The 26,496-nt window shown below is 35.1% G+C and overlaps 2 protein-coding genes across 37 annotated transcripts in view; one reads left to right on the top strand and one right to left on the bottom strand.

Annotated features, from left to right (window-relative positions):
* LOC106180807 (usherin-like) overlaps positions 1 to 5,050 on the bottom strand; it is a 58,095-nt gene extending 53,045 nt beyond the window's left edge. For 3 of the 4 annotated variants that reach the window (XM_087003085.1, XM_087003087.1, XM_087003088.1), the window contains exons 1-3: positions 4,886 to 5,050; positions 3,715 to 4,260; positions 1,262 to 1,421 (exon numbers count right to left, since the gene is read on the bottom strand). In XM_087003085.1, the coding sequence (XP_086859211.1) occupies positions 1,262 to 1,421; positions 3,715 to 4,205 (651 nt within the window). In that variant the 5' untranslated portion in view covers positions 4,206 to 4,260; positions 4,886 to 5,050. Of the gene's footprint in view, positions 1 to 1,261; positions 1,422 to 3,714; positions 4,261 to 4,565; positions 4,820 to 4,885 lie in introns of those variants that run through there. The other variant, XM_087003086.1, reaches the window with a different exon arrangement.
* Positions 5,051 to 7,947: 2,897 nt separating this feature from the next.
* The window catches only part of LOC106180805 (uncharacterized), a 33,186-nt gene continuing 14,637 nt past the window's right edge, over positions 7,948 to 26,496 (top strand). For 22 of the 33 annotated variants that reach the window (XM_087004649.1, XM_087004640.1, XM_087004647.1 and 19 more), the window contains exons 1-23: positions 7,949 to 8,158; positions 10,902 to 11,062; positions 12,593 to 12,809; positions 14,779 to 14,938; positions 15,191 to 15,393; positions 15,621 to 15,782; positions 16,192 to 16,545; positions 16,983 to 17,189; positions 17,998 to 18,162; positions 18,451 to 18,513; positions 18,737 to 19,014; positions 19,289 to 19,387; positions 19,712 to 20,110; positions 20,434 to 20,519; positions 21,091 to 21,154; positions 21,416 to 21,634; positions 21,975 to 22,192; positions 22,429 to 22,714; positions 22,960 to 23,109; positions 23,377 to 23,569; positions 24,057 to 24,253; positions 24,398 to 24,631; positions 25,348 to 25,458. In XM_087004649.1, coding sequence (XP_086860775.1) covers positions 7,999 to 8,158; positions 10,902 to 11,062; positions 12,593 to 12,809; positions 14,779 to 14,938; positions 15,191 to 15,393; positions 15,621 to 15,782; positions 16,192 to 16,545; positions 16,983 to 17,189; positions 17,998 to 18,162; positions 18,451 to 18,513; positions 18,737 to 19,014; positions 19,289 to 19,387; positions 19,712 to 20,110; positions 20,434 to 20,519; positions 21,091 to 21,154; positions 21,416 to 21,634; positions 21,975 to 22,192; positions 22,429 to 22,714; positions 22,960 to 23,109; positions 23,377 to 23,569; positions 24,057 to 24,253; positions 24,398 to 24,631; positions 25,348 to 25,458 — 4,386 coding nt within the window. In that variant the 5' untranslated portion in view covers positions 7,949 to 7,998. Of the gene's footprint in view, positions 8,159 to 10,901; positions 11,063 to 12,592; positions 12,810 to 14,778; positions 14,939 to 15,190; positions 15,394 to 15,620; positions 15,783 to 16,191; positions 16,546 to 16,982; positions 17,190 to 17,997; positions 18,163 to 18,450; positions 18,514 to 18,736; positions 19,015 to 19,288; positions 19,388 to 19,711; positions 20,111 to 20,433; positions 20,520 to 21,090; positions 21,155 to 21,415; positions 21,635 to 21,974; positions 22,193 to 22,428; positions 22,715 to 22,959; positions 23,110 to 23,376; positions 23,570 to 24,056; positions 24,254 to 24,397; positions 24,632 to 25,347; positions 25,459 to 26,496 lie in introns of those variants that run through there. The other 11 variants (XR_015332846.1, XR_015332850.1, XR_015332849.1 and 8 more) reach the window with 3 other exon arrangements.

Here is a 26,496-nt window from a genome sequence, read left to right as displayed (position 1 = left end):
AATATCAAACCCTATCATATCTTGATAATATGGCAGGAGTATGTGAGTTAGCTGATCATGGTGATCAGGCAAAATGGTTGCACTTGTTGAGTTTCATGACACAAAAAGTGTGACCCATCCGCCCCTTCAATACAAAATAATGGTTAATATTTAAAACATAGTGGTGATAAGTTAAGTATGAAATACATGACCAGAATAGAAAAGCTATTTAATATGCAGCTACATAGTTCATATTTAAATATTTTTTTAAATACTAACAATGATTCTAACTTTAAGGATGCATTTTTCAGTACTATCATGTATCACGAAAAATTGTTACTCTCATGACAGTCACTACATATATACAGCAATAACAGCAGAGATGTTAATAAGAAAAACACTACTCTTTTTATATAACCCCTCCTTATATAACATCCCTCCTTATATATATATCTGCTGCTAGTACAGTATATGTCACATAAATAATGGCATTTTAAATTTTATATATTGTATTGTATTGTATGTATTGTGTTGTATTGTATTGTATTGTATCATGTCATATCATATCATATCATATCATATCATATCATATCATATCATATCATATCATATTAACTATGGATATTTATTTTCTTGTTAGAGAATATCACACCCTACACTTTAAAGCCCCCATAGATAGCTTATAGCAATCATAAGATTAGTTTATGAATAATTGAGATTAATCAAGGTAGAATGGCTGGTGCTGTAATTAATTCTTTCCAAGACATGGGCCATGTATCACGCAGTGGTGAGAGGGTAATTCAAATATTGATTGAAAAATCAATTTTGACTTTCTTGTTGGTGTCCTCTGAGTCTGTCTGTTATGTACACACTTCACTATATTGAAATAAACCCTTTTACTTTTAACCCTGACTACTTTTAAACTCTGGCTTGTCAGAGATTCTATTTTCAATTCCATAATAATCAACTATTTACCAAGGATAAAACTATCCATACACTAATTTTTTTTTTCTTTTTTGGTTCTTATAGTGTTAAAATGATGCCCTTACTGGCAATCAAATCACAATTTCATAGAGTACAATGTAAACAAACCTCTTATTCAACAAATTCAAAAACCAGTTAATTTTTGTATATATTTATTATATTTAACCATGTGCTCAATACACTGCAAATTCTGGTAACCAGAGAGGTAAAAAAAGTATGCACTCAAAATATATGGGTGGTATCAAAATTTTAGATCTATATTTATCTAAACATTAACATGGTGCCGAGTTTCACTTACCTGTATTCCCAGGTGAGTCCAGGTCTCTGCTGGTATAGAATCCAGGGACTTGAGATGGTAAAATCCACTGCTGGTACTGTAATAGATGTGGATGTTGGAGCTGCTAACACGCACTTGAAGAATTGTTTTTGAATTGTCACCCACTTTCTGATAAATTGTCCTGAAAAGATAAACCATGATGTCAAAGAATACTGTGGTCATGTGCTAGTATTTAAAAAATTGATAATATTACTATTCCTTGTAAAATATTTTCTGTAGGCCTGTACTACGTATACATAGGCCTGTACTACGTATCTGTGGACTTCATAGAAAAGTTATCAATATTACTTGTAAATTAATATGCATAGTATGGACCTCCCTAACCATTTATCTCCAAAAGAAAAAAAAAACAGATGACATTCTTTTTTATTGAAAATTAAGGACAGCTTATACAAAGAATTTCAAGCCTTTTCAATATCTAGAATCAGTCTAAAGCCTCATTCAACAGCATAAAATTAGCCCAATCTAATCCACATGGCTGTGTAAAATCATTTTTCCATAAAATAATTTAGACTAGTAGATTTCTGAGGCCAGCTGATCCAAGTGACCAGTTGGCTGATAAGTTTAAGGACCACACCAAATTATTAACTTTAAGAAACAGAACCTATATAAACATTAAACTGGAGCAACACTTCATCCTGATAACTTTCGGCTGCATTCGCAACCAGCTGATATGCAGACTGGCTTGTTGGAAGATCTTATATGGCACACAAGGTATCCTGACAATGGATTCCCACCTCCCAAGTCGACCATCCCAGCAGGGGCAGAGCAATTTAATCTTCGCATGCTTTCTTTTTAGTTTCATGTGGGTCACACCATATTTGATCCAAGGACTAGTCAGTCCCCTGATCAACTGGTTGTGAATGCAGCCCTATTATAGTCAAGTGGAAACTCAGTTTTCCCTCAGACTCCAGCTGCTGTTGGATACTAACACTTGTTGTAAACACTTGAACAACAAGTCTAACCACACTTGTACAAACTGTGCTATCAAAATTCAATAAAATCTTCTGTATACATACATGTACAGATACCACTTCTATTCATAAGAAGACCAATAATATGCACTGAAAAGGGTTGTTGAGAATGTCACCAAGATAACATTGTGACTCTTAATCTTTTATCATTGAGGACTTAGAGCGGATTCTCAACGAATTAAGCCAGGCTTTACAAAGCCGGTGACCTAAAAATGGCGGACGTACATGAAAGAAAAACCGCCTAATCTTTTAATAGTCTCTCCGCCTCCCCACACGTCGTCCCTGCGGGGTACAGTAATTAAATCGCGTCTCCGTTCGCCATGCGGAAGCTACCTGAGAAATATTAAGTGCGAATGCTCATCAGTTAAACTCGTGGTGAAGAAAGCATGGCGGCTGAAGGCGATCGAAGGAAAAAAGCTCTTCTGTTGTATTATCTTTGAAAACAGAGACGAAAAAGGAATAATTTGGCCCGTAGAGCAGCAATGAATCGACTATCTACGGAGATAATATCACCAGAGATATTCACGGAAATATTAATGTTCGGAGCCGAGATTTAATTACTGTACCCCGCAGGGACGACGTGTGGGGAGGCGTGTGAGAGGCGGAGAGACTATTAAAAGATTAGGCGGTTTTTCTTTCATGTACGTCCGCCATTTTTAGGTCACCGGCTTTGTAAAGCCTGGCTTAATTTGTTGAGAATGCGCTCTTAGTTTCATTCAAACACAACACAACAGTAGTTGCTCGCAATTTTCAAATACCTCACTCCTTCTAAAATTTTTAATTTATCTTTTTACTTTTGAAAATATTTTTTGTTACTTCCAAAATCTCTCCCACCCTTTTTAACCTTTCTTATCATCTTTTCAGGAGTTCCGAATGAAACATTACTTAAGAAAATCAATTTTGTTCTAATAATACTATTCTACTACTAGTCACTACAATAAATTGTTACATAATCTATTTACTTAATGAAAAACCATGCCTGTAAGGCGAGGGAACAAATTTTACTTAACTATCTAACTACTGCTTTGTTTTTAAAACAGTTATAAAACAAAGGGAGAATATATCAGCGTCAGCACAGATACCATTTAGTTCTATCTATAAAAGTGAACCAATCTAAACTCTGACCTACCAGCAGAAAAGGATCAAGAGATCAAGATGAAGACCTTGAGCAAAAAGAGGACTTCTAAACAAAGGAGTATAAAGTCTAATAGACAGAAGGCCTTTGATTGAATGAATTTTGAAATATAACTCAATTTCCAATTTTAAGAAAAAATACATATTTTTTGCTCTAAGGAGGGGTAAAATTGTAAATCTCAAATTCATCCAGCATGCATTATATTCTATTCCACAGCCTACAAATGAAGTCAAAGCAATGATAAGTTTCTCCTTCTTTTTACCTTTTGCTTAAACTGAACAATTATGATGTACAAAAAAACCTACCCTTCATTCCCCGTCTCCTGCCATATCCACACGGCTAACGTGAACATATTAACTCCATCCTCAGTATCCAGCTCCGAAGTCTGCAGAGGTGTCAGGTAACAGCGGGGCCCATTGTTGAATACAGAAGAAAAATCCTCGCTGGAGTTCCCTGGCCGCACATTCACAGTGTCCCGATGAACACAATCTCCAAAATTGGAAGCCAGAAGAAGGTTACTATAAGAAGGCAGAGAAGTTCTCCGAGGACAATCCTGTTCACATAAGTCTTGAAAACAACGGCTCAATGAGCTCTCATATACAGAACTTTTACAATAGGCACTGCGGGTAGGTATTCCACATGTTGAACCAGATGGTGTGGTTGAGATTGGCTTAAACTGTGCAGCATTAAAAAGCTTTGGGAAATCCCTGTAGGTCTGTGATTCTATTAAATAAGGCCTCGAGAAGAGAAATATAAGGAGTACCACTCCTTGTACCTGTCTTTGGAAAGGTGCCATTATTCAAACAGCCCGCGTTTTACTTTTTCCCATTGCACTTATATTTTTAGATTATCTGAATAAAAACAAACCAAATGTCAATTAAACAAAATTTACAAGTCAAATGTTAAATCCATATACTGTATATGCACTTTACATAACAATTAAACTAGACTTAATAATTATAATAATTTTACTCTTTGAAGAAAGCATGTTGCTTATTGCTTATCAAGATCAATTTTGCATATACTGTACAAGAATAGAAAAATTGATCTTGATAAGTTTTTTTCTAAGATAACAGTCTTATGTAACAGTTAATGCTTGAGTTATATTTAAAAGATTTGTTTTACTTCAGCAAGTCAAAATGAAATTTGCACAAACCAGCGACAGCAGCTCTAGAGACCAGACAGTCCTTTTCCACCTTGAGCCCAGCCTTTCTGTCACTCGATTTATATTACTGTCACAGTGATTTCTGTCACTGGAGTATTTATATGGCGTCAAAGCGCGACCAGTTTTCTAATATAATTGTTAAGCATAGAAATATTCGGTGTTTCAAGCATAGATCTATGCTAGATTCTTGCGTAACAGGTTTTATCAATTTTCTTGGCAAAATTATTTTCAAACGGATTTACTGTATCTCCCGCGGGTAGGACTGCAGTTCTACAACTAAATCTGCCTTATTTGAGACAGCATCAACTTACTTTGTGCTTCATTTGCTTTGAAGCTCTTCTTTAGATCTACAACACACCGACAAAGACTTCGGCACACCCAACAATGATCAACAGAACAAAAAAGTCAATAATAACAATCATTCACGTCCCCTGAGAGCTTGGTCTCGTTTTCGATAGCTTCCTTAGAATTCGACATGTAAAGCTAGAGCCTACACTGCATAAAATGTTTCAAATAAAAATATTAAATAACTGTAAAGCCTACACGCAAAATATTCAAAATCTGCTTTTTAATAACACTTTGAAATTTTTTGTATGTGTTTGAATTCAGTTTTGGAAACTACCACAGTTTCGGGTATCCGATGCAGTAGATGAGCTCTCTGCTTCTCTGTGTCCGTTTTTGAGTAACATTGTCAGTCACAACCTGGAACTGCTGGCTACATTTTACTAGCATTCGTGGTGTCTGCACACCAGAAAGAGTCCGCATAAAGGAGTGCATGCGCATGAGCTTTGGTGCTGTTGTGTTATTAAATAGGCCCTACTTCCATGGTCGCTAGCGACTAAACTCCCTTGGTTCACTTTTCATTTATTTAAAATCATTCTCAAAATTAGTTTAATGACTGCATGTAGAAGGAATAAAGACATTGGCCTCGTCTCCCTCACTCAGCACAAGCAAACATGCACTTACATTCTCACACGAATTTGAATGTGCTCCATTGACCAAGACTTTGGGGGGGGGGGGGGGGGGGGAGGGGTTATCATGTTATTCACCCGCTCCCCTCGAACACACCATGGACATAATATTATTATGTCCATGAACACACGAATCATTGTTCGACCCGTCCCTGCACTTGGATCCATGTTTTATTCCATTTCTAATCTTAAGATTTAGTTCAAAATTAATGACCAGTCATTTAGAACGCAATGCCTTCCTGTATTCAGAAGAAGCTATCGACATTAAGTATGTGGAGTTTTAAAGGTTTGAATTGGGAAAAAACAAAGATGCTTACTTTGCAGGATATCTATGCATTGTCGCCTCTGATTTAAAGGGCTCCTAAAAACAGTGTACAAAATCTGTGGGTAGAAAGAAGGCCTATTAATATATAGATTGTACATATATGCAGACAAAGAAAGGGTGAGTTTGGGAAAATTCCAAACTGATAGGCCTACACATTCATTCACAATATGTAGGTTCAAGTGAAGATAACAGAAAAATGGAGAAATGAAGTTAAAGATATATTCATGAATTCTACTTTTTCTAAATCTCTGGTGAAAGTGATAAAATTGGCTTTTTTGCGTTGAAAAATTAAAAATTCATGCCTTGCTGGTATGAGGAATTTTCGTATTAGTAACGAAGGTTTCTATATATTTTATCAACGAAAGTTTTAATAATACCAACCCCTTTGGACAGTATTTGCACGTTAATAACGTTTGTTACTAACAAAGATTAGACTGCGCTAAAGGGGCATAAGAAGGTGCACGTTTATTTTTCTGACACATTTTGTCCTCAACCCCCTGGTAACGAAGGTTGTGCAAATTACTCTCTGTGGTAATGCAGTTTTGCCGTGTTTCGTGTAAAACATTTGACTGTGCCCTGTCAACATATCTTCGTGCTTATAATGGATGTAACTGGATTGAGGATTTTAAGTGGTAAAATATTACAAAAACTCCAAACGACTAAAAATAATTATTTGCGCCAAAAAACGTAACAAAGTTTTTTTCACATTTTTAAAAAACCGACGACACCGCGAAAGTATTTATTGACTTATTTATAAGAAACATTCAAGACATTTTCTGAAACGTTAGAGATCATGCTCGCTTCCTGCCAAGTTGCAGATTTTCTACTATTTCTACTATAGTAAAAATAAACAGGATCGATAGGAGAATGTGAGATGGCGCTGCGAGCGACAGTAACGAAGGTTTAAAATCTAGTCCGCTAAAATTTAGTCCGCTAGAACTGATAAATCTATTTTCTTATCTATTTTAAATTTGCTAGAATGGTGTTAGTTAAGTTATACTTTGACAAACAATTCTTCCACTTGCTTACTTTTAATTTAAAAAAATTAAAAAGAATGAATAAATCTGTATAACGAGAATGAATGACAGTGTACCTTTAACTGTCGCTTGGCTCTTCTACTGTGTCGGCATAGAAATAGAGCTCTAATAGGACTACCGGGTGTCTCATTCTTTAACGTCACAAAGAGGACCACTGACATACCTGTCGTACCTGACGTACGCTATTGTCACGACAATAACCACTCGCCTTGGGACCACATAAAGAAGGTTAGAAATCGAGATGAACGGAGTATCAGGTTTTCTGTTAGCTGGATAAATTTCGACTCAAACAGCCCATTTGATATTGACTCCATATAAATTGAGTAGATGGACACTTGCATCATACATAGGGGTAGACAGAAACCCAATTTTTTCAGCATCAACAGTCCTGAGCGCAGGAAGCGGGGCGTGGTGGAAGTTTTTTTTTTTTTTTTTTTTTTTTTTTGGGGGGGGGGGGGGGGGGCTCTGCCCACCGTTTCAATTCAGTCAATTGCGTCGCGGTTTGTGTTCTCTTTCTCGGTTTGTGTTCTCTTCCTAGTTTAGGCGGGGAACTTTGAGATGTTTTTGGATTCTGTTAATTCCTATGAATTATAAATTTGGGAGAAGTTTGAGGCATATGTATTTTAGTACTATTTGTTGTGTGCTACTTGTAAAGTATTAGCTGGTCCATGGAGAATTCGATAATGATACAGACATTTGATAACTTCTTTACGTAACTGAAACGAGGAAGTTTGTACTATAAATAAGTTATACAATAGCTGGCCTTTCACAAAATCTGATCAATGTTGCTTAAAGAAAACAACCCCCAGCTTATGCTTTGTATGCAGGTCTGCATAGCCAATAAAATTTCGCCCTTGGAAGACGGGTTCAAAGCCGACAGGTAAAGGGAAACCCCCCTTGGGATTTTTTCACCGAAATCCGATCACTTTCTGAAAAGAACTTCGGGTGTGAAAGAAACGTCTTTTGCACCCCTGCATGGAGTATGTAAAGGTATTTATCAATAAAATACGGCCTTCATAGCAGTTTCATTAGAATAATAATAATAATAATCGATGTAAATCTGCGCCAAGTTAAAAAAACATGAACAGAGCATGTCATTCAGACACCTTAGTGTTGGAATTTCCCGAAAGATCGGTATACTATTTTGCGTCTTTGGTACAAACAGAGCAGACATGGAAGGCGGTCTTGGCCGCCAGAGAAATGAAAGGGTAACTTTTCTAATCCTTACAGTTTTCAGTGCATGGTCAGCAGGTGGGTCTCTCTCTCTCTCAAAAATAAGCGATAGATAATGATTTTATTTATATGTTTCAAATTGCTTTATTTGTATTTGGTTGTTAAGCTAGTAAATGCCTGAATGAATATGTGATATATTTTAAAAAATTATTTCGATTTTGGTGGAAAGCAGAATCCACAGATTGTACAAGTCCTAGAAATTGCTGCTACTGGAATTTGGACAAGCCGACAGCAGGCATTTATACATACAGACTTGTCATTTAATATGGAATATTTTTTCCCAAATCATTTTTCATCAAATTCTTCCTATTTAGCTGACTGATAAATGAAAATAGGGATTAAAATCGTGTTTTAGTAACTTTAAATGATCTCTTTGATGTCAATGTGACATCAGTTCATTAATTGAATTCGCTAGTGAAGCAAACAAAAATACATTGCCTATATTATGTCATACAACAACCATTAAAATCGGTATTTTGGATCTCCATATTTTACAAATTATCGTCTGTAAAAGAGTTACACGCCTACAAAGGACTTCAGTGTTTAGTCACAGCAACGGTCGCTGTTACGCCTGACTTGGTCTAGCTGCTTCCAGGTCTCTCAAGCGGCTAGGCATTTCTTGGGATAGGTTTTTAGAGTTCAATCTGGTAAGATTTTGATACATTGGGTGTGGCCTCTGTGTAAGTACATCATTCTGGGCATTACTCTATAAAACTGTGCGGGCTGTTCTGTTTTGCGCAGTAATCTGTCTGGCAATGTCTGTCTTTTTAGCACCATTCTACCACAGATAAAATTTTTTGAATACCACTTAGTTCATTTTAAGCACTGCAAACCGACCGCTTGCATGCAAAATTTCCAATTATTTTATGCAATAGTTGCCGACATATGGATACTTTTTTGATAGAACCATGCTTTGGCACACCCAAGCTTGGACCAGTCCAAAGGAGCACTGTCCAATTAAATCATTGCATATTACCCAACACATCAGTGGAATAGATATGGTAGTCAGTTCATTAGTAGCGACACACCTGACTACACACTTCTCCATTCACACATATTATATGAGATCGGATTTCTTTAAAAAAAGAACGCATTATACCTAGGCATACCTTCGAAACTAAAATATTCCATATTAAATGTCAAGTCTCTCTCTCTCTCTCGCTATATATATATATATATATATATATATATATATATATATATATATATATATATATATAATTCCTGTTGAGAGGTCGATCCTGCTAATACGATAACTTTTATGATGAACATGAGATGCACCTCGCTATTTTGCTATTGCTCAGCGGGATTTTTATTTGTTGCGACGGCATAACGTGTGTAAAAATAAATATTTTTTCAAATATAATAATGATAATAACAACAACAACAGCAGCAGCAATAAGAATAATTATAATAAAGATAAATAATAAATATATGTATATAACTGTGTCAGGATTTGGAAGCCTGTCAGAAAACGTGCCTGTATCCCAAAGATTTGAGGGACCCTCAAGGCCACGTCAAGTTCGTTTTTAAAAATAAGAAGTACGTAGTTTATTAAAGAGACGTGATTTCAAGTGACACGAGTCCTGTGTCGTGCTTTATAACATAGTCGTTTAAAGCTCAAGCCGAACTCGGCATGTTGAAACTACGACAATCTGGCATCTGTTGGGCCCACTAATTGACTATATTTACGAAATAGACATGGCATTTCGTTTTTTATAAGTTGGTCATTTTGAGCTCAAAATACCACAGCAAAAAACAAACGTGACACGGTCCGCGTCAATCTCGCATCTATGGGCTTAATAAATTACGAAATAGACATAGTGCACATCGTATAAATTTACATGTTTGGGGCTATCTAAATGATGCTAGCACAGGCTCCTACATCCATGCATTTACAAAATTCGTAATTTGTCCATGGTCCATGGCAGCGCCACCTTTTAATCGTCAATTTTTGCTGCTTTTTTCATCGGTGTGAGATACCTGAGCAAGCTATAAAACACGACAATTTAACGCATAGGGTTTGAACTATAATCCGGTACTAGCTTTTGGTTTTAATTATTTTTTATTTAAATTTTTTTACACTTTTTTTACCGCTTCAGACATTTCAATAACAATTTCGACCTTTTTAATAAACAGAGCAAGTTTTTATTCTTGATTGATAATGAGAGAATGATTTAATTTAGAGCCTAAACCTGCTGTCAATTATTAGATCTAAGGAGAAATTTTACATACAAATAATGTTTTAACGTACTTTTTTTACATTTAATTTTATTTTTATGGTTTTATTTTTAGTCATAGTTCTATACAGAATATTATTTTAATGTTTTATTTTGTATTTATTCTTAATTTCATATGAGTGAGACTCGTATAATAAACGAGTAATAAAATGTCTTACCAGTAATCTTTTAAGTAAATTCCCTGCATCTGATTGTAGTGTCTGAGGTGATATAATTATCGCGAGTAACAGTATATCTCCAGTCCTTTGTGAACTAATCAATTGTACAAGGTTAAATTAGATTTTATTAAAGAGATATGAAAATAAATAAATAAATAAATAAATAAATAAATAAATAAAACTTTTATTGAGATGATAAATATCTGAAAACTTGTTTTTCTTTTTTTAAAGTTAAAGTTTATGAAGTTAAAACTTCATCCTACCCTTGAACGAATAAAACATGAATTATGTCCAAATCCAGCAAGTTTAATCATTGAATTGAATAATCTTTCTTTTTTATGCCCTAGTATGTATTGTTTACAGGCAGTGATCCTTGTTCTTCATACACCAACCTAACTGATCCATACAGAAATGTTTTGATGGGACAAGGGGTCCATGGAACTGTGAACTGTGACCAAAATTATCTTACTGCTGATGCCTGGTACCGCTTCACTGGAGCTGCTGGAGACATGATGCCAGAGAGAGTAGGTTTTAAACAATTGCTCATTCTTTTCATCTTTTAAGATAAATTTCAAATACATCCTGTTTTAGTCATATCACCAATGGAAATGATTCCTTTCAACTTCATGATGTACAATTAAATTTTTAAAACTATTACCTGAGCATCTTCATTTTCAAATCTCTGTATCAATATGGCCCACCAAACTGTGTATAGTAATTATATATTATGTACACAGAAATTAAAAAAATTTGAAATGTGGGTCGAGACACAGTTATAGACATCAAATCTGAAACTGGGACACTGGTTGCTATAATATTCAGGCTTGTCATATCTGTGGTGATTGACAGAGAGGGATATTTTCCGGAACAACTTCCAAACCACCACCCCCTACACACACACACACACACACACACACGCCTTTCCGCATTAATCTGTTTCTCTGATCAAACACTTTGCCTATGTTAAAATAATAAAACTAAATGATATATTAAGTTAAAATCATTAAGATGAATGATGACTTAGATAACACAAACCTAGAGTATAATATTATCGGCATACATTTGTGACCTCACAGCTGAAATTTTTAAAAGTAATTTTAGATTTAATCACCAAGGTCATAAAATTATACCAATTTCAATCAACCACTGGTTTCAAAGTTCTTATCAAGAATCTGAAACACCATGTGTGTCACTTAATTGACACACAATTATCCAAAAAATAACCAATTTTGGCATTTTTCTCCGTAGCAGTTAAGGTTTTTTAGGGTACTGTAAGCGTTTATGAGTATTTTTTTGTATCTAATTATTTAGTGCATCTACTTTTGTGCCGATAAAAACAATAAAAAAAATCACATCGAAAATACAAAATATTGGCATTTATATTTCTTGTTGCTGGGCACAAGCCGTAGGCACCTCAAAGGGTTTGGCGTCAATTTAGCACCACTCTATTTCAAGGTGAAATAGCAATCAATATGGGGCGTAAATCCATCTCTTATCACGAAAAATGGGCATAGGTGAAGACAAATGTATGGGTTTCAATCTCGCGCCATAATTTTGATTTTTGTCATGTGTGCATCATTGAAGAAAGGCTTTATTTTGCCTCACCTAAAATCTGAACTAAAGCTTTTAGGAAAAATCGCTGGCAGGGTTTTGAAGTACAGTGGTATCATTAAATTGATGTTGATACGGTGTTCGTAGGTGCTCAGGTAAAGGAGCAATTTAAGAAACCAATTTTGCATTTCTTACCCCAAAATAAATACCGAAGATTTATGTATTATAAAAAAAAAAAAAAAAAAAAAAAAAAAAAAAAAAAAAAAAAAAATTTCCAAGGTGGTAGCAAGGAGTTTTTGGCAATCCCTGACAGTACCCTAAATGCCTTTGTCATGATGAACACCTGTCAGGGCTTTTTTTTTTCAATTTGAAGCACCGTGTTAATTCTTTAATCTCTTAGCAACCACACTGAATTGTCTTTTTATCCTTGGACAAATAATAAAATATTATTCACAACTCTGTGGTATTATCAAAAATTAGTGATACTATTTTTTTTTACATAGTGTGTGCCAAAATTTAGTTGTGGTACGCATGCACCAATGTGGATACAGGGGACACATCCTGGACAAAATGATGGTGTTGTGAGTCGCACTGCATGTGCCCACTGGGACAGTGACTGTTGTCATTGGTCAGCTACTGCTAATATCAAGATGTGTCCAGGAAGTTACTATGTGTACCAGCTCCCCTCACCTCCATGGTGTTATCTTACCTACTGTGGCGGTAAGCATAATACAGACTTGACATTTAATATGGAATATTTTTTTCCAAATTATTTTTCGTCAGTTTTTTCCTATTTTGCTGACTTATAAATGAAAATAATGATTAAAATGGCGTTTTAATAACTTTTATTTATCTCTTTGATGTCATTGTGACATCAGTTCATCAATTGAATTCGCCAGTGAAGCAAACAAAAATGCATTGCCTATTTTAGGTTATACGGCAACCACTGAAAGCGATGTTTTGGATCTCTATATTTTCCAAATTATCGTCTTTAAAAGAGTTATACGCCCAACAAAGGACCCTCATGTCAGTGTCTTGTCACAGCAACGGTGGCTATTACACCTGACCTCATCTGGCTGCTACCAGAGCTTTCAAGCGGCAAGGCATTCCTTAGGATAGGTTTTTAGAGTTTAATCTGGAAAAAAATTCCAGGCAACGGTCAAAACTTGTCCAGTTTGGTGCAGTTTTGTTGTAGGACATGCAGGCTGTTGATTCGGAGAGTAATAACCTGCCCACGTATTGTCTATGTGGTTCAAATATGGCGATTTTGATGACCAATGTATCTGCTCAATCCCTTGGCTCTGTAAGTTATCTGCTATTAAAAGTGCTCTTTGTGAACGGGCAATCTCATCGTGCAACCTAAAATTGTTCCTAAGGTGCCCCCTATCAAATGATAGTCAAATGGTTCCCACATTATTCCTTTATTTCATCTGGTTTAGGTTTTTATCAATGCCTACCATTGGTGTTTTGGCACCAATGTGGTATTCACTCCAAATACTGACGCTGTCAATGTCCCTAGTCACTTCAGAAGCGGCACACGACTTGTCGTAGGCCTCTTCTGGATGACTGTAAACTCTGTTTGGACCAGTTAAGCGGTACAGGTGAAATCTGACCTCAATAAAGAAAGCCACTCGGTTTCAGGGTTCTACCCAGAAACGGTCATGGTCCTCAATTCATTAGAGAGACAGACGACGCTGTTTTGCTGTTTACAGTGGCTTCCTCAGAGGTCGTTTGGTATCCTAACCTGCTAAAACCAGTTTGACATTCGCTAAGAGCCTTGAAAAACGCGTTTTGGTCACAATTTGCCCCTCATTCTGAACGGACTGGGTGGGTTCTGTTTAGTTGCAGCAGCATATCCTGAAGGACACTGAGTCCTGTACCCTGGTGGTAAGACGGCGATACATTGGCCGTGGTCTCTGTGTAGGTACATCAGTCTGGGCATAACTCCATAAAACTGTGCTGACCATTTCGTTTGACACAATAATCTGTCTGGCAATGTCTGTCTCTTTCGCGCCATTCTGGCACAGATTAACAATTTTGTAAAACTTTGTTTAACTCATTTTACGCACTGCAAAACTGGCCGCTTGCATGCAAAATTTCAAATTCTTCTATGCAGTAGTTACCGACATATGGATACTTTTTTAACAGCACCATGCTTCGCCAAAGCCAAGCTTTGGCTATCCCAAAGGGGCACTACCCAATTAAATCACTGCATATTACACAATGCAGCAGTGCACCAGACTTGGTAGTCAGTTAATTGGTAGCGACACACCTGACTTCACACTTCTCCAGTCAGATATTTTATGTGAGATCTGAGTTTTATGAAAAAAAGAACGCATTTTTACCAAGGTATACCTTTGAAACTGAAATATTCCATATTAAATGTCAAGTCTGTAGATAACACTAGATAACTAATTAATGAATAATAACTAATTAATGAGAATAGTCAGCTGCCTAAATTATTGGATGAATTATTGGATGATATTTTACTCAATTTTTCAATCTCTTTTTTCATATTATCCTAGATCCACTATAATTGTATAATAATAGTAAGTACATGTAGTACTAGGTAATATGTGGGGAGCTATATCTACAAATCTACATTTGAAAAGTGGGTGCACATAATCATATTTGAAGGTTCCAGGAGGCCAAGCATGGCATATATTAATTTCTTTTCATATCATGACAGTTCCATATTCCTGGAATAGAAATATCCGGTTAGTGGGTGGTTCCACACCATATGAAGGTCGGGTTGAAGTGTTTTATGAGAATGAATGGGGGACAATTTGTAACAGAGGAAATTGGAATAACTTGCATGCTGAGGCTGTCTGTGCGACACTTGGATATGAGTAAGTGTACACTAGCTGAGAGATGATTAGAAACATTTGAAATTAAACATTCTTAAAATTAATGAAGACAATAATACTTAGTTCAGTCCAACGTTTGGTCTGTATTTGAATAAAGGATGTAGATGTTTGAATACAAAGAGATGAACTTCAAAACTTATCAAGGGTTTTGACTTAGAAAAATAATCTTTTCACATAAAAATGTATCAAAACTTAATTTTTGAATAAACATATTGCATATCATCTGTTTTTAAGGTCTTCTGGCTCTAGAGTGGCAGGTGGAGGATCATTTGGGTCGCATTCAGGTGTGATATGGCTGTCAGATGTTGACTGTGATGAGGGAGAGACGTCCCTGTTCCGTTGTAGACACAGTGGCTGGGGGGACACAACAGGCTGCACACATTCACAAGATGCAGGAGTCATTTGTAGTGCAAACTCTTTGGATATAGGCACAAGAGGTACAGTGTAATATAGAATATATTTCTGCCTCAATATTATTACATGTAGGAAGTTAAAACATTTTATTGTTAAATGTCCTTGTTTTAGATAGAATGGGAAAATGAGTACACATAAACCAAAAATAAATTGAATATACTATTAGATTCATTTAAGGATCAAAACATTTAATAAATTGTGAAATATCAATCTGAGAATGAATTTTTGTCATCTGTTGTTTAATTTACAGTGCCTTATTTTAAGAAGTGCAGTGACAACACTTGCTACATCGAGGATCCAGGTTTCATAACATTTCAAAGTGCAAGGCAGACATGTCAGTCAATTGGAGGTGATGTTGTCTTAGTTGACACAACTGAAGAAAGCACTTTACTGACCGAAATATGTCTACGAAGTAAGTATAGATTCACATAGATTGCAACTATAAAGAGCTGATATGATCACGCACACATACTCAGACCTCTCTGCATGCTGCACTGTAGCTGAAGTATTCTTCCTCACTCCATAACTGTGACTATAAAATTATTAAGTGGTTGATGAGGGTTTATTGAATAAAATAATTAACAAAAACTCGAAGCTTTATGACACATTAAAATGAAAAAAGAAAAAATTTTGCAATCACATACAGTGTCATGGAGCAGTGCCTCAAAATGTGGCACTGCTCCATGCATATACTAGTACATTGTACGTAATTAGTAGTTTGAGCAGTAATATAGTTTTATTTAGCTATAATATAGTTTAACTGAAATGCAGTACTTTAAATAAAGCATAGTTTTCTCATTTATTTTGTTGTTTTCCATGAGGTTCCTATCCTCAACAGTACCTACTGATGGGAGCAACTTACAATACAGAACAATGGATGTGGTTTACTGGAGAACCAGTAAGTCCGACAGTCATATCTTGGGAAGTTGGTGAGCCTGCGAATCCATCTACACAGCCATATCTGTGTATTGATACCACTACTGGTCTTTGGCATGATTGTACAAGTGCTTTACAGGGAGTTTTGTGTGAGATCAAATACCCAATATCCTGTTCTGAACTGGGCTGCTGCTCTGGCAAAAACAGTTCCTGTAAAGTGGAATTACGCAGCTGTTTTTGTGATGAACATTGCACTAAAGCTGGAGATTGTTGTGAAGACTATGTGGACACCTGTGGAGGTACAAAAAATGTGTTCCTGAAATGGGGGCATCTCGATAGTCTGAAGGTTCATTGGTCCGAAGGTTCATTGGTCCGAAAAATGTTAGCATTTTCATCGTTTTTATAATCAAGGGTTCATTGGTCCGAAGGTTCTATACTGAACATTTAGACCGATGAACCTTTGGACTATTGCTATGGTCCCACTAAAACAACTTTATTGGTTTATATAAAGAATAATATAAAAAAAAATGGTTAATGTATTTAAGGAACTAGTAAATCAAGCTCTTACTCTCTACAGCCATCCATGTACATCATACCTGGTAATAAGCACATTTTTTCCTATCAGACATTCATATGATTGAATGTTTTTCGCACATCTCTGGGCACAGAAATGCATTTTCATGTATTTATATTTATATTTCTGATGGTTACTAAATACAGTTGTTCTTTTCCCCAGAGATTGATGAGTGCTTTGCTAACACACGTGTCACTGGTGAAATATCAAGGAGTACAATGTACCATAAGAATGCCATTGAAGCAGTAGCATGTGATGATAAAATAGAGAAGGGTTGGTTTAGATTTGACATGATAACTGGAAATGATATGCCTGTGACCTGCCATTTTGAAGGAGACTGTGGTACAGATAATCCCATATGGCTGAATGGTAGGTACCTGTGTGTGTGTGTGTGTGTGTTTGTGTGTGTGTGTGTGTGTGTATATATATATATATATATATATATGGTCCATTCAAAACAAATCTATTGTACATGTACTAGCTATTGTGCACAAACTCTATGGAGGCTCTTGCTGAATGCAATCAGAATTACAGATTAATGCCCCTCCTCTTGTTTCCAATCTATCGTATAATCACCAGCTTTTCTGTATTCTACTCAATGCGAGGAGGATGCTTGTTAATTTATCTGTTTTTCTAATTCTTTTCAGCAAAAGTCCCCATGGAATTAGTGCACACTAGCTAATATGATAAGTTCATCGTGAATGCACCCGTAGATCCAATAATGTATTTCTACAGCTCATTTTAACAACAACAAGGAAAGCCAGCTAGGTTTTACTTTGGTGGAGGAACATAATACAAATAATGTGGAGATCATAATTTGCAAACATTCTATGAAAATGATAGCTAGAAAATGGTTAAACAGTTGTACATATTGTTGTTTTGCACATGCATAATGGTACATAAATTAGTGGTAAGTTGCCTAATTGATTTAATGCTGTATGGTTTTCTTAATGTGTTCAAAACAAAAAAAGTTTTTTCAGGTTTTACCGAAGATGTTGTTTAACCATTTAAAAAATATTTGTAGTCCATTTGCAATGAAAACAACAACAATAATAATAATAATAATAATAATAATAATAATAATAAATTCATTGTGGAGAGCAGGAAAAAGCAAAGAAACATATTTAACACTAAATTGGGACATTCAATGCACTTCTATCACATTTTTGTTTCACAGGTTCCTTACCCTCCGCTGATGATGGTGTCATTAATGGTACTGTATGTGTGAAGAATTCCACTGTTTGCTGTGCCAAGACATATGACATACAGTTAAAGAATTGTTCTACATACAATGTATATCATCTGCCACCTGTGAGTCAGTGTGCTGAGCGTTACTGTATAGGTGAGTGATTGTCTCATTTTTTATTGATAATGAGGATACCTAGCTAATTATTAGTATACATAAAGTAACTATAATCTAAAATTTGTTCATTTCCCCACCTTGGAACACACCACTACCCACTGAAATGTGCATTTATTTCATATATGGGCATGTTGGTAAGCAACAATTTTTTGCATTGCATGTAACTGATGAAAAAATAATAAAACACAACAGCAAAATTTAAATGGCTGCACATGGAAGAGACAACTTAAAATTTGTATTTCTTCATTTGTTTTACAACTTATTTAGGTGATAAGGTACTATGTCCCCCAGGAACTATATCAGAAGATGGTTTTGAACCAGGTTGTTCAGGTTAGGTCTTTATTTTTATTTATGAGTTGTGCACATTAAATCAAAAAGTTTACATTTTGTGTAAGACTTGACAAACAAATATTTAGATGGATAAATTGAGTTTCTTGAATATGTTTTACACATATTTTCAATGAATAGGCAGCAGTATGACATTGATAAAATTAAATAACAGTAAATTAAATAAACAGTTTTATGATGTTAATTAAGTATTTCATTCTGTTAGATAATTTCCCAAATATAACACAGCAACCAGACATTCAAGTGGATGAAAGAGTTGAACGTTATATTTTTGAAAATATAACAAAAAAGGAGCTTATGTTCACCTGCCTGCCCTTCTATGATCAAGTCCCTGCAGACAAGCTGTCTCTGCTCTTCTTTGATGTGAAATGGTACATTAATTCACAACTTGTCCATGAGGAAGACAACGTTGATGTGGCTGATTTGCCTGCTCAGCTCAGAGAAAGTGTCTGGCTGAGCAAATCCATTACTCTTGGCTTTCAGGTGAGGTATACTTGATCTTTTAATGGTTGTTATAGGCTACATTCAGAACCAGAACCCAATTATGTCTGGGATCATATCTTTATGTCACTGCATTGTTATTCCCCCCTATGGATGTTGTTAGTCCAGATATCCCAGATACATTATAATGTTTAAGGTCATTTTTTTTTGTAAGAGATTTTATTAAAAGCTGTCCATGGCTTATCTAATGTACCTTCAACTAAGCCATATAAAATTTTAAAGAAAGCATTGTTTAATTTGTGATTTAAATTTCCAGGTAAAATGCAGAGTAAAGGGAAAGTATGTACAAGATGGAGAACTTGTTGGTGCCAGAAGTTTGGCTGTTGAAAGTCCAGAGTTTTTTGCAGGTATAAAGGTAAATATTGCATTGGTAGGAAGAATAATAAGGTTTATACAAAACTATGTTAGGATCATGTTGAAATTTAATAATAATAATAACTTTTTACATGTATTTTAACATACACATAAATAATACTCCATGTAGATGTTTATACTCATTATGTACATGTACACTAGGCAGTATATGATTATATTATAAGTCAATATTCTTATTATATTATAACTGCAGTATTGATTGTGGATTTGTTTTATTAATTTGTTTCCATTTATATATGTAGTGAGCATGGAAAATTGTTTTTAAGTGCCTGCATGCATGCTGTTGTATGTATCTTTATTTCAGGTGCTGAATTCAAGTGACTTTCCAATTAGAATAAAAGAAAATGATCCCAATCCTGCCATTATAGCTTTTCAACCAACAGTGCCAATCCTATGCACTGACATTCCAGTGTTTGACTTTTATTGTGAAGATATCTTTCTCCAAGTGGAAGTCCGTATTCCACAACAGTGGAAACAAGCACTGTGTCCATCAGAGGGTGGAGTTAGTCAAAGACAGGAGGCAGTGGTGGAGGCATGTGGTATACAGATAAATGCTAAGCACTGGAATAAAACTGTCACCTTGAAAATAGCCCCAGTCATAGATGGAATATATGATGGAGACCAAATCACCAAAGTGCTGCTGTCAACAGCTGAATTTAATGTTCATCAAGCCTGGAGCAACTACAGACTAGCAGATATACCAGTAAGATTGTTTGTATTTTAAACTGGTTTTACAGTAATGAAGAAATTCACAACAAGCTCTCAGTCTAGCCGTGTCATTTGGATGCACCATAACTAACCTGGATGTGTGTGTGTGAGGGGAGAGATAAAGGTGAAGAGGTTTTAAAGGGAATTAATTATATTGCAGCCCACACATATTTTCAAATTTTACAGAACTCGGCTACTTATAGAAAAGGAAAGACTGCATTTAAATGATATTTCCAAGGAGTAATTTAATGAAAATATGAATTGTAAATATTTGTTTATTATTATTGCTTCTTGAAACAGAATGACTGATTTTTATAGATATTGGTGATTGATACAGACATGACTTTAAAAGGACTTGTGTGTATGGCAAACAGTGACCCACATATGATGACCTTTGATGGTGTGTAAGTATCATTTATGATGTGATTTGTATGTTACTACCAGGAATCAGATACCGTAGCTCCATGCAATCATACAATTCTTTAAATTGAGAAAATGCCTTCCATGTCAGCTCCTCTATCAGAATCTCAGAGTATGATCCTAACCCAGTCCCTTAACAATAACCAACATATTGGACTCTTTTCTTTCTCTCTCTTTTTATTCTGATCTATCAAAATCCAGATTTTTCGAGGCAAGATCAATCCTTTGTATCTAATCCCTTGGTATATATATATATATATATATATATATATATATATATATATTTGTAATGCACCCTTGCAGAGATTTCTAGAAATGACCTTTCACTATCAGCTTATTTTAGCGGGGAGTTTGCTGTGATCCCTGAAACTCTGGGTGCTAACATGTTACTTTTTTGCCATGATAAAATATGGTATGTCTTCTCAAAGCTAACAGATTAGATAAAAGATTTGTGGCATTTTTCCTTTCTTTTCTTTTATAATGTTCTTCAATAAATTTCTGAATCCTGTTTTTAAGAATTTCTTCATACCAGTATAATATTCTTTACATATTCAGACGATATGAATGCCAGCTTCCAGGAGAATTCATAATGTATAAACACCAAACTCTGCCAATCCAGGTATGATTACATTGTATGATTACATTAATATCTTTTGATGTGACTGGTACATGTATCCTTTATGACATCAAATGTACTTTTGTTTCTCACCATTTTTTTATATCAGTACCAGTTTTGTTATAATTTCTATATTTCATCTTGTATGTATTGTTGTATCTACAATTGAGAATGAAGAATGTGTTGGCATGTTAATTTTTCTACAAATGCAATAATTTTCACAAATATTCTAACCTGGTCTGGATAATTCTAATTTCTTTACAGGTGCATGGTTTCTTCAAAAAGTGTAATAATGGACGTGCTTTTTGTCCTTGTGCTGTCACAGTCATGTCTGGGGGCGATCTGTTTATTTTCGACAGATGTAGAGCTGGAACAGGGTCTCAAACAACTAAGGGCATTAAAAAACCAATGCGTTCAGGACTTTTGGGTTGTGAACATGGACAAATGAGAGTGGAGTCATTTAATAATGCAAAAGATTTTAAGGTTTGAGCTTTATTTTAAATGCTTATTCATGATACTTACACAACTGGTTTGCAATTCAAGCTACATGTATCATCTGCACTAACAGTAACAGAAATTTTATCATTTAGCCAAATCAAAACTTCTCTGTTATAATTTGACTCATTGTTATCATTTCCTGTAGGAAATAAATTGTCTTAACTATTTGGCAAACATTTATAGTCTTTGGGGCAGTTCATAGTTCAGAGTCAGTTGTTCTGGTATCGACTGAGATGAATAATAGTACCATAAGTAAAAATCAACTAACAATTAAATTTGGTTTCATTGTGCATCTAGTCATAATAATTTTGGATATATATTTCAGATATATTTGCCAACAGGAGGTTATGTATATGCCAGATCATATTATTACATAGATGACTATTACATGAATATCCACATTCACCCAGGGTCTAAGGATGTAGAATCTACTGTAGGGCTCTGTGGAACTCTGAACGGAAACAAAAATGATGATTTTCTACGACATGATGGTACAACAGACCCTATCTCATTGTACCCCAATGATTTCTCACTGTCATGGAGGTGAGACACATTTCACGCTTTGGCAAGCAACAATTGGCAAAAAGGCAAAAATGTTCCTTTTACTATTCCTTGGAATACACATGGTACTTCTGGTCTGTTATGTTAGGAAAGACAATTTATGTCAAAATTTTCTATAAGTTATTCATTATAATTATTTAATATTAACATTTCTCTCTTGTAATTATTATTTATGGTCCATGAATAAAAATGATTTTTTAAAAATGTCAAAATTTCAGAGTATCTGATGCGTCAGATTCAATGTATAATGGCATCCCAGCATCCTCCAATGTGACCTCCATTCAAGCAGAGTATTGCAGATGCCCCACCACAGGTGACCAGATTGTGTTTAACAGTTCTCTTCCACTGGATTGTAGCTACACAGAGAATGTTGCAAAGTGTGCTTCAGACAACAGCTACTCAGTGAAACAACTTGCAAAATGTCGAAAAAGAAGAGCTGCTGCTAGTCATGACGAAATATTTGAGATACGTAAATTTGAATATAATGCAGATGACAGAATAGAGGTAAGAAGCATTAATAACATTCATAACATTAAATATGCATGAGTGGAGTGAAAAAAATGCAAAATATACTGCTCTAGTGTCAATCGTCCCAACTTTGGGTCAAATATATCCCTAACATCACCTCACCCAGAATCTATATATTACTGTTTGTTCTAATTAAATTAATTGTAGATGCTAATTAAATTAATTAGATGGTAATGTAATTAAATTAATTGTGGATGGTTTTATCTCTAAAACTTATATAGGAACCAGAATGGAAGAATGGTTGGACAGAAGCTAAGGCAGATGAGTTCTGCAGTAATTATATATATAACAGCAGTGCTGGGAAAGCTTGTCAAGCAGTAGAGAATGTGGATTATGAAGTTGCACTCAAAGGATGCAAGGATGACATACATGTTGGTAAAATTATTCTTTACTGAGAGACTTTTAATACATTCTAACTTGGAGTAAAATTTCATTGGTAACTGTATTACAGTCCTGTCATGATATTTGCTTGCACATTTTTTATCATGTGGCTGTAGGCATCAAATTGTGTCCACCTTTGCCCCTTGTTTTAAGGGCTGGGGCACAAGACCCACAAATATTGTCATCAGCTTCTCAGATGATGTGCATCACAAATTAAAAATATTTTAATTACAATTCCTGCAATTTTACAATTTTAGTTGACAGGAGACAATGCCTGGGCACTTGCAGCACTCGATTCTATCAAGGGAATGTGTGTTGGAGAACTGTCCAAAAATGAGAGCTACTGGGTAGTTGACAACTCTACAGGAGAGGTTGCTCTTCCAGAAGAGTTGGATGTCATCAAGTGCCCTAATGATTGCAGCAGCAATGGTGTATGTACTAGAAATAATGGTAAGATATATTATATATTATATTGGCTGATTCACTATTTTCATATACATGTATATAACCCTGGCTGGTGTGCTAGGGATGTGGTCAAGTTATGATGACCTCACTTTAAGTTGCTATAATGGGAACCCCTCTACGTACGGCCTTTTGACCACAATGAGTATACAGTGTGCCAGTGCTCTACGCAGGTAAGATACAATAATGGACTCACCATTAAGTACCATTTGCCTGGCACACCAAAATTTATTTTTGTGAGAAAGAGAGGAATAGCTTGTTATTCAGCTTCAGTATTGTTTAAAATCTAACTATTTTTGAAGTGGTATTGTTTTTGTAATGTCTCCTGTAGACACTATTTGTGGAACTATTTATTTTATTAATATTGTTACTTTGAGATGTTTTTCATTAAGATTATTTTAGAATGGTAGAGTTTGAACTTAAAGACATCATATTCATTCCAGACTACATACAGGTACATTTTCACTCATTTTAGGTACTAGCTCCTGTGAATGTTACCCAGGGTATGTATCAAGTGATTGTTCTATCAGCAGGGATACTATTCCTGACTTATATTATATGCCAACAAATGGGCTTTGTGACATATCTCAGCGACCATGTCTTGAAACTCCAGTTTATGGAGGCCCGTTTGTACAGTCATCAAACCTGTCTTGTAAAACAGAACATCTCACGGTAAGTTGCAATTGTTGCAAGTTTTTTTACATCTAATACATAATCTATGAAAATATTAACTATTTAAATTGGCTAGATACTTGTAATTGCAAGGTGTTACAATATTTTCAGAAATATTTTACCGTTTCTCAACTTTTTCACTAGGCATCTGGTGTGATTACTGAATATAACGATGCAGAGTTCGTTCATGAAGAAGAGGTGATCTGCCCATTCCCAAAATTACGTCAAAAGAGGAGTGATATCAGTAGTGATGAAGTGATCAAGGTTTACAATATCAGCATCAGTAACAGTGGTACCAACTACAGTCATCCTCTGAAAGTGGCTGTGTATGACTCTAAATGCTACAGATGTGATGGGCCATCACAATGCCACTTAAAGGTAACAAGATACATTTATATACTCACCAAAATAAAAACAAACTTGTGAATAAAGGTATGTTTTAAGTTCTCTTAATGAAAATAGTATGTTTAAGTAATGAACAGATAACCATTTCATGTATGTTTAAAAATTATCTTCAGTATAACTGAAGAAATAGTACATTATCATTCAATCTGTAATACCCTAGTCACACTAAATTTGGAATGAGCTAGAATGTCATTGGAATGAAAATTCTTTGTATATTCCTGGATATTTGAAGTGCATTCTAAAAATTCTAAGTGCATTTCAAATATATGGACCCATTCTTGAGTCCGGTCCGAATGTTTTGCTCATGCTCAAAATTTGCAAAGTGCATCCCAAGTAGAGAAATATTAACTGGCATTGGAAGTGCATTCTAACTGCACTATGAGTTCATTGTTAATATTCTTACGGCATTCCAACAGCATTCGAAACATTCTGATCACAATCAAGGGTGAACCGAAATGGCAAGACACTTCCAATCCTGTCAGAATGTTCTGCATGTGCCTCAAATGGGCCAGATGCAACTGGAATGCATCTTGTTTGCTGCCAAAATCCTTTTTCGACCAGCAATTGAACCACACTTGTACGGTATGTGAAGTGCATTCTCTAACCACATGTGTCTGCAAAGCATTATATAATGAACATATTGAGTTGTCCAAAATTAGTTATGATAAAATTTATCTGATTATTTTCAGAATGGAACATGTAGCATAAATGGTAAATGCTATAATAATGAGGAACAAAACCCCAGTGATGCCTGCCAAATCTGCAATCCTAATGTCACTACTAGTGATTGGTATCTTCGGGTATGTAACTCTTTTCAGACATAAACTGTGGTAGAACAATGTTGGTGCCATTGTCTAGCACATGTCTAGCACACGTCTTTTTTTTTTTTCAGAAAAGTCTAAACAGGGATTGTCACCAGACAAATCATTTTGAGTAAAATAAATTTGCTTTGATATGAAATTACTTGCCCCTGCCACATATTGCTTCTTTTTTTCTAACCTGTTTTAATTTTTTGTACCAGTATATAAAAACCACATTAAAATTTCCCCAATATTAAGGTGCAGTGTATTGTACATATTCTTACCTGCATGAAAAGTCCTGGCATTTGTTTTTTGTGGCTAAACGTTGAATTGTCATCAGTTAATTTTTTTTAGACCCATTTGCTTTTCAAACTACCTGTGCCTTATATTAACATATTGCATCTTTTATCATAACCCATGTTTTAATTTTTTTGCACTGGTATATAACATCTCTTTAATATTCCCTCAATTTTAAATTATTGTACGTAATTTTATCTGTACAAAAAGTCCAGGCATATTTCAGGTCTTACATAAACAGAAATTAAGTGTTAATGGAATTGATCAGCAAATACAAAACTAGTTTTGTGCATCTATGTAAATGAACAGGAGATAGAACATGGCTTAAATTCTCCCCAGTTTTACCTGTAGTCCTAGTGTCAACAATATTTACATTTACAAACTTGATCTTCCATTTTACAAATTGCATTTATAGAAACAGTCAAACTTCTTGATTACATTTTGGTATTTTTACAAGTAGCCATTTGAATTGCATATTTAAATATTGATCTTGCAATAAAAATACAATTTGACCATTTATTTTGGATACCAGGTAGTCAAGTTTTAATGACCACATTGTACCACCATAAGCTGCATGGTACCTGAGAGTGTATATTGTACCACTAGCTGGTACCTTTGGATTGTATATAACACCAACAACTTGTACCTTTAGGCTAGAACAGCAAAACACAGGCAATAAATACAAGCAACATGGAGTGACAGCAGCATTTATGTTTCAGCAGAATGTTCTAAACATGTACC

This window comes from Lingula anatina, chromosome 2 (genome assembly GCF_051362555.1).
Source record: "Lingula anatina isolate TDL-2025a chromosome 2, LinAna3.0, whole genome shotgun sequence".
Classification (NCBI taxonomy): domain Eukaryota; kingdom Metazoa; phylum Brachiopoda; class Lingulata; order Lingulida; family Lingulidae; genus Lingula; species Lingula anatina.
This window is presented reverse-complemented; position numbering and strand designations above follow the sequence as displayed.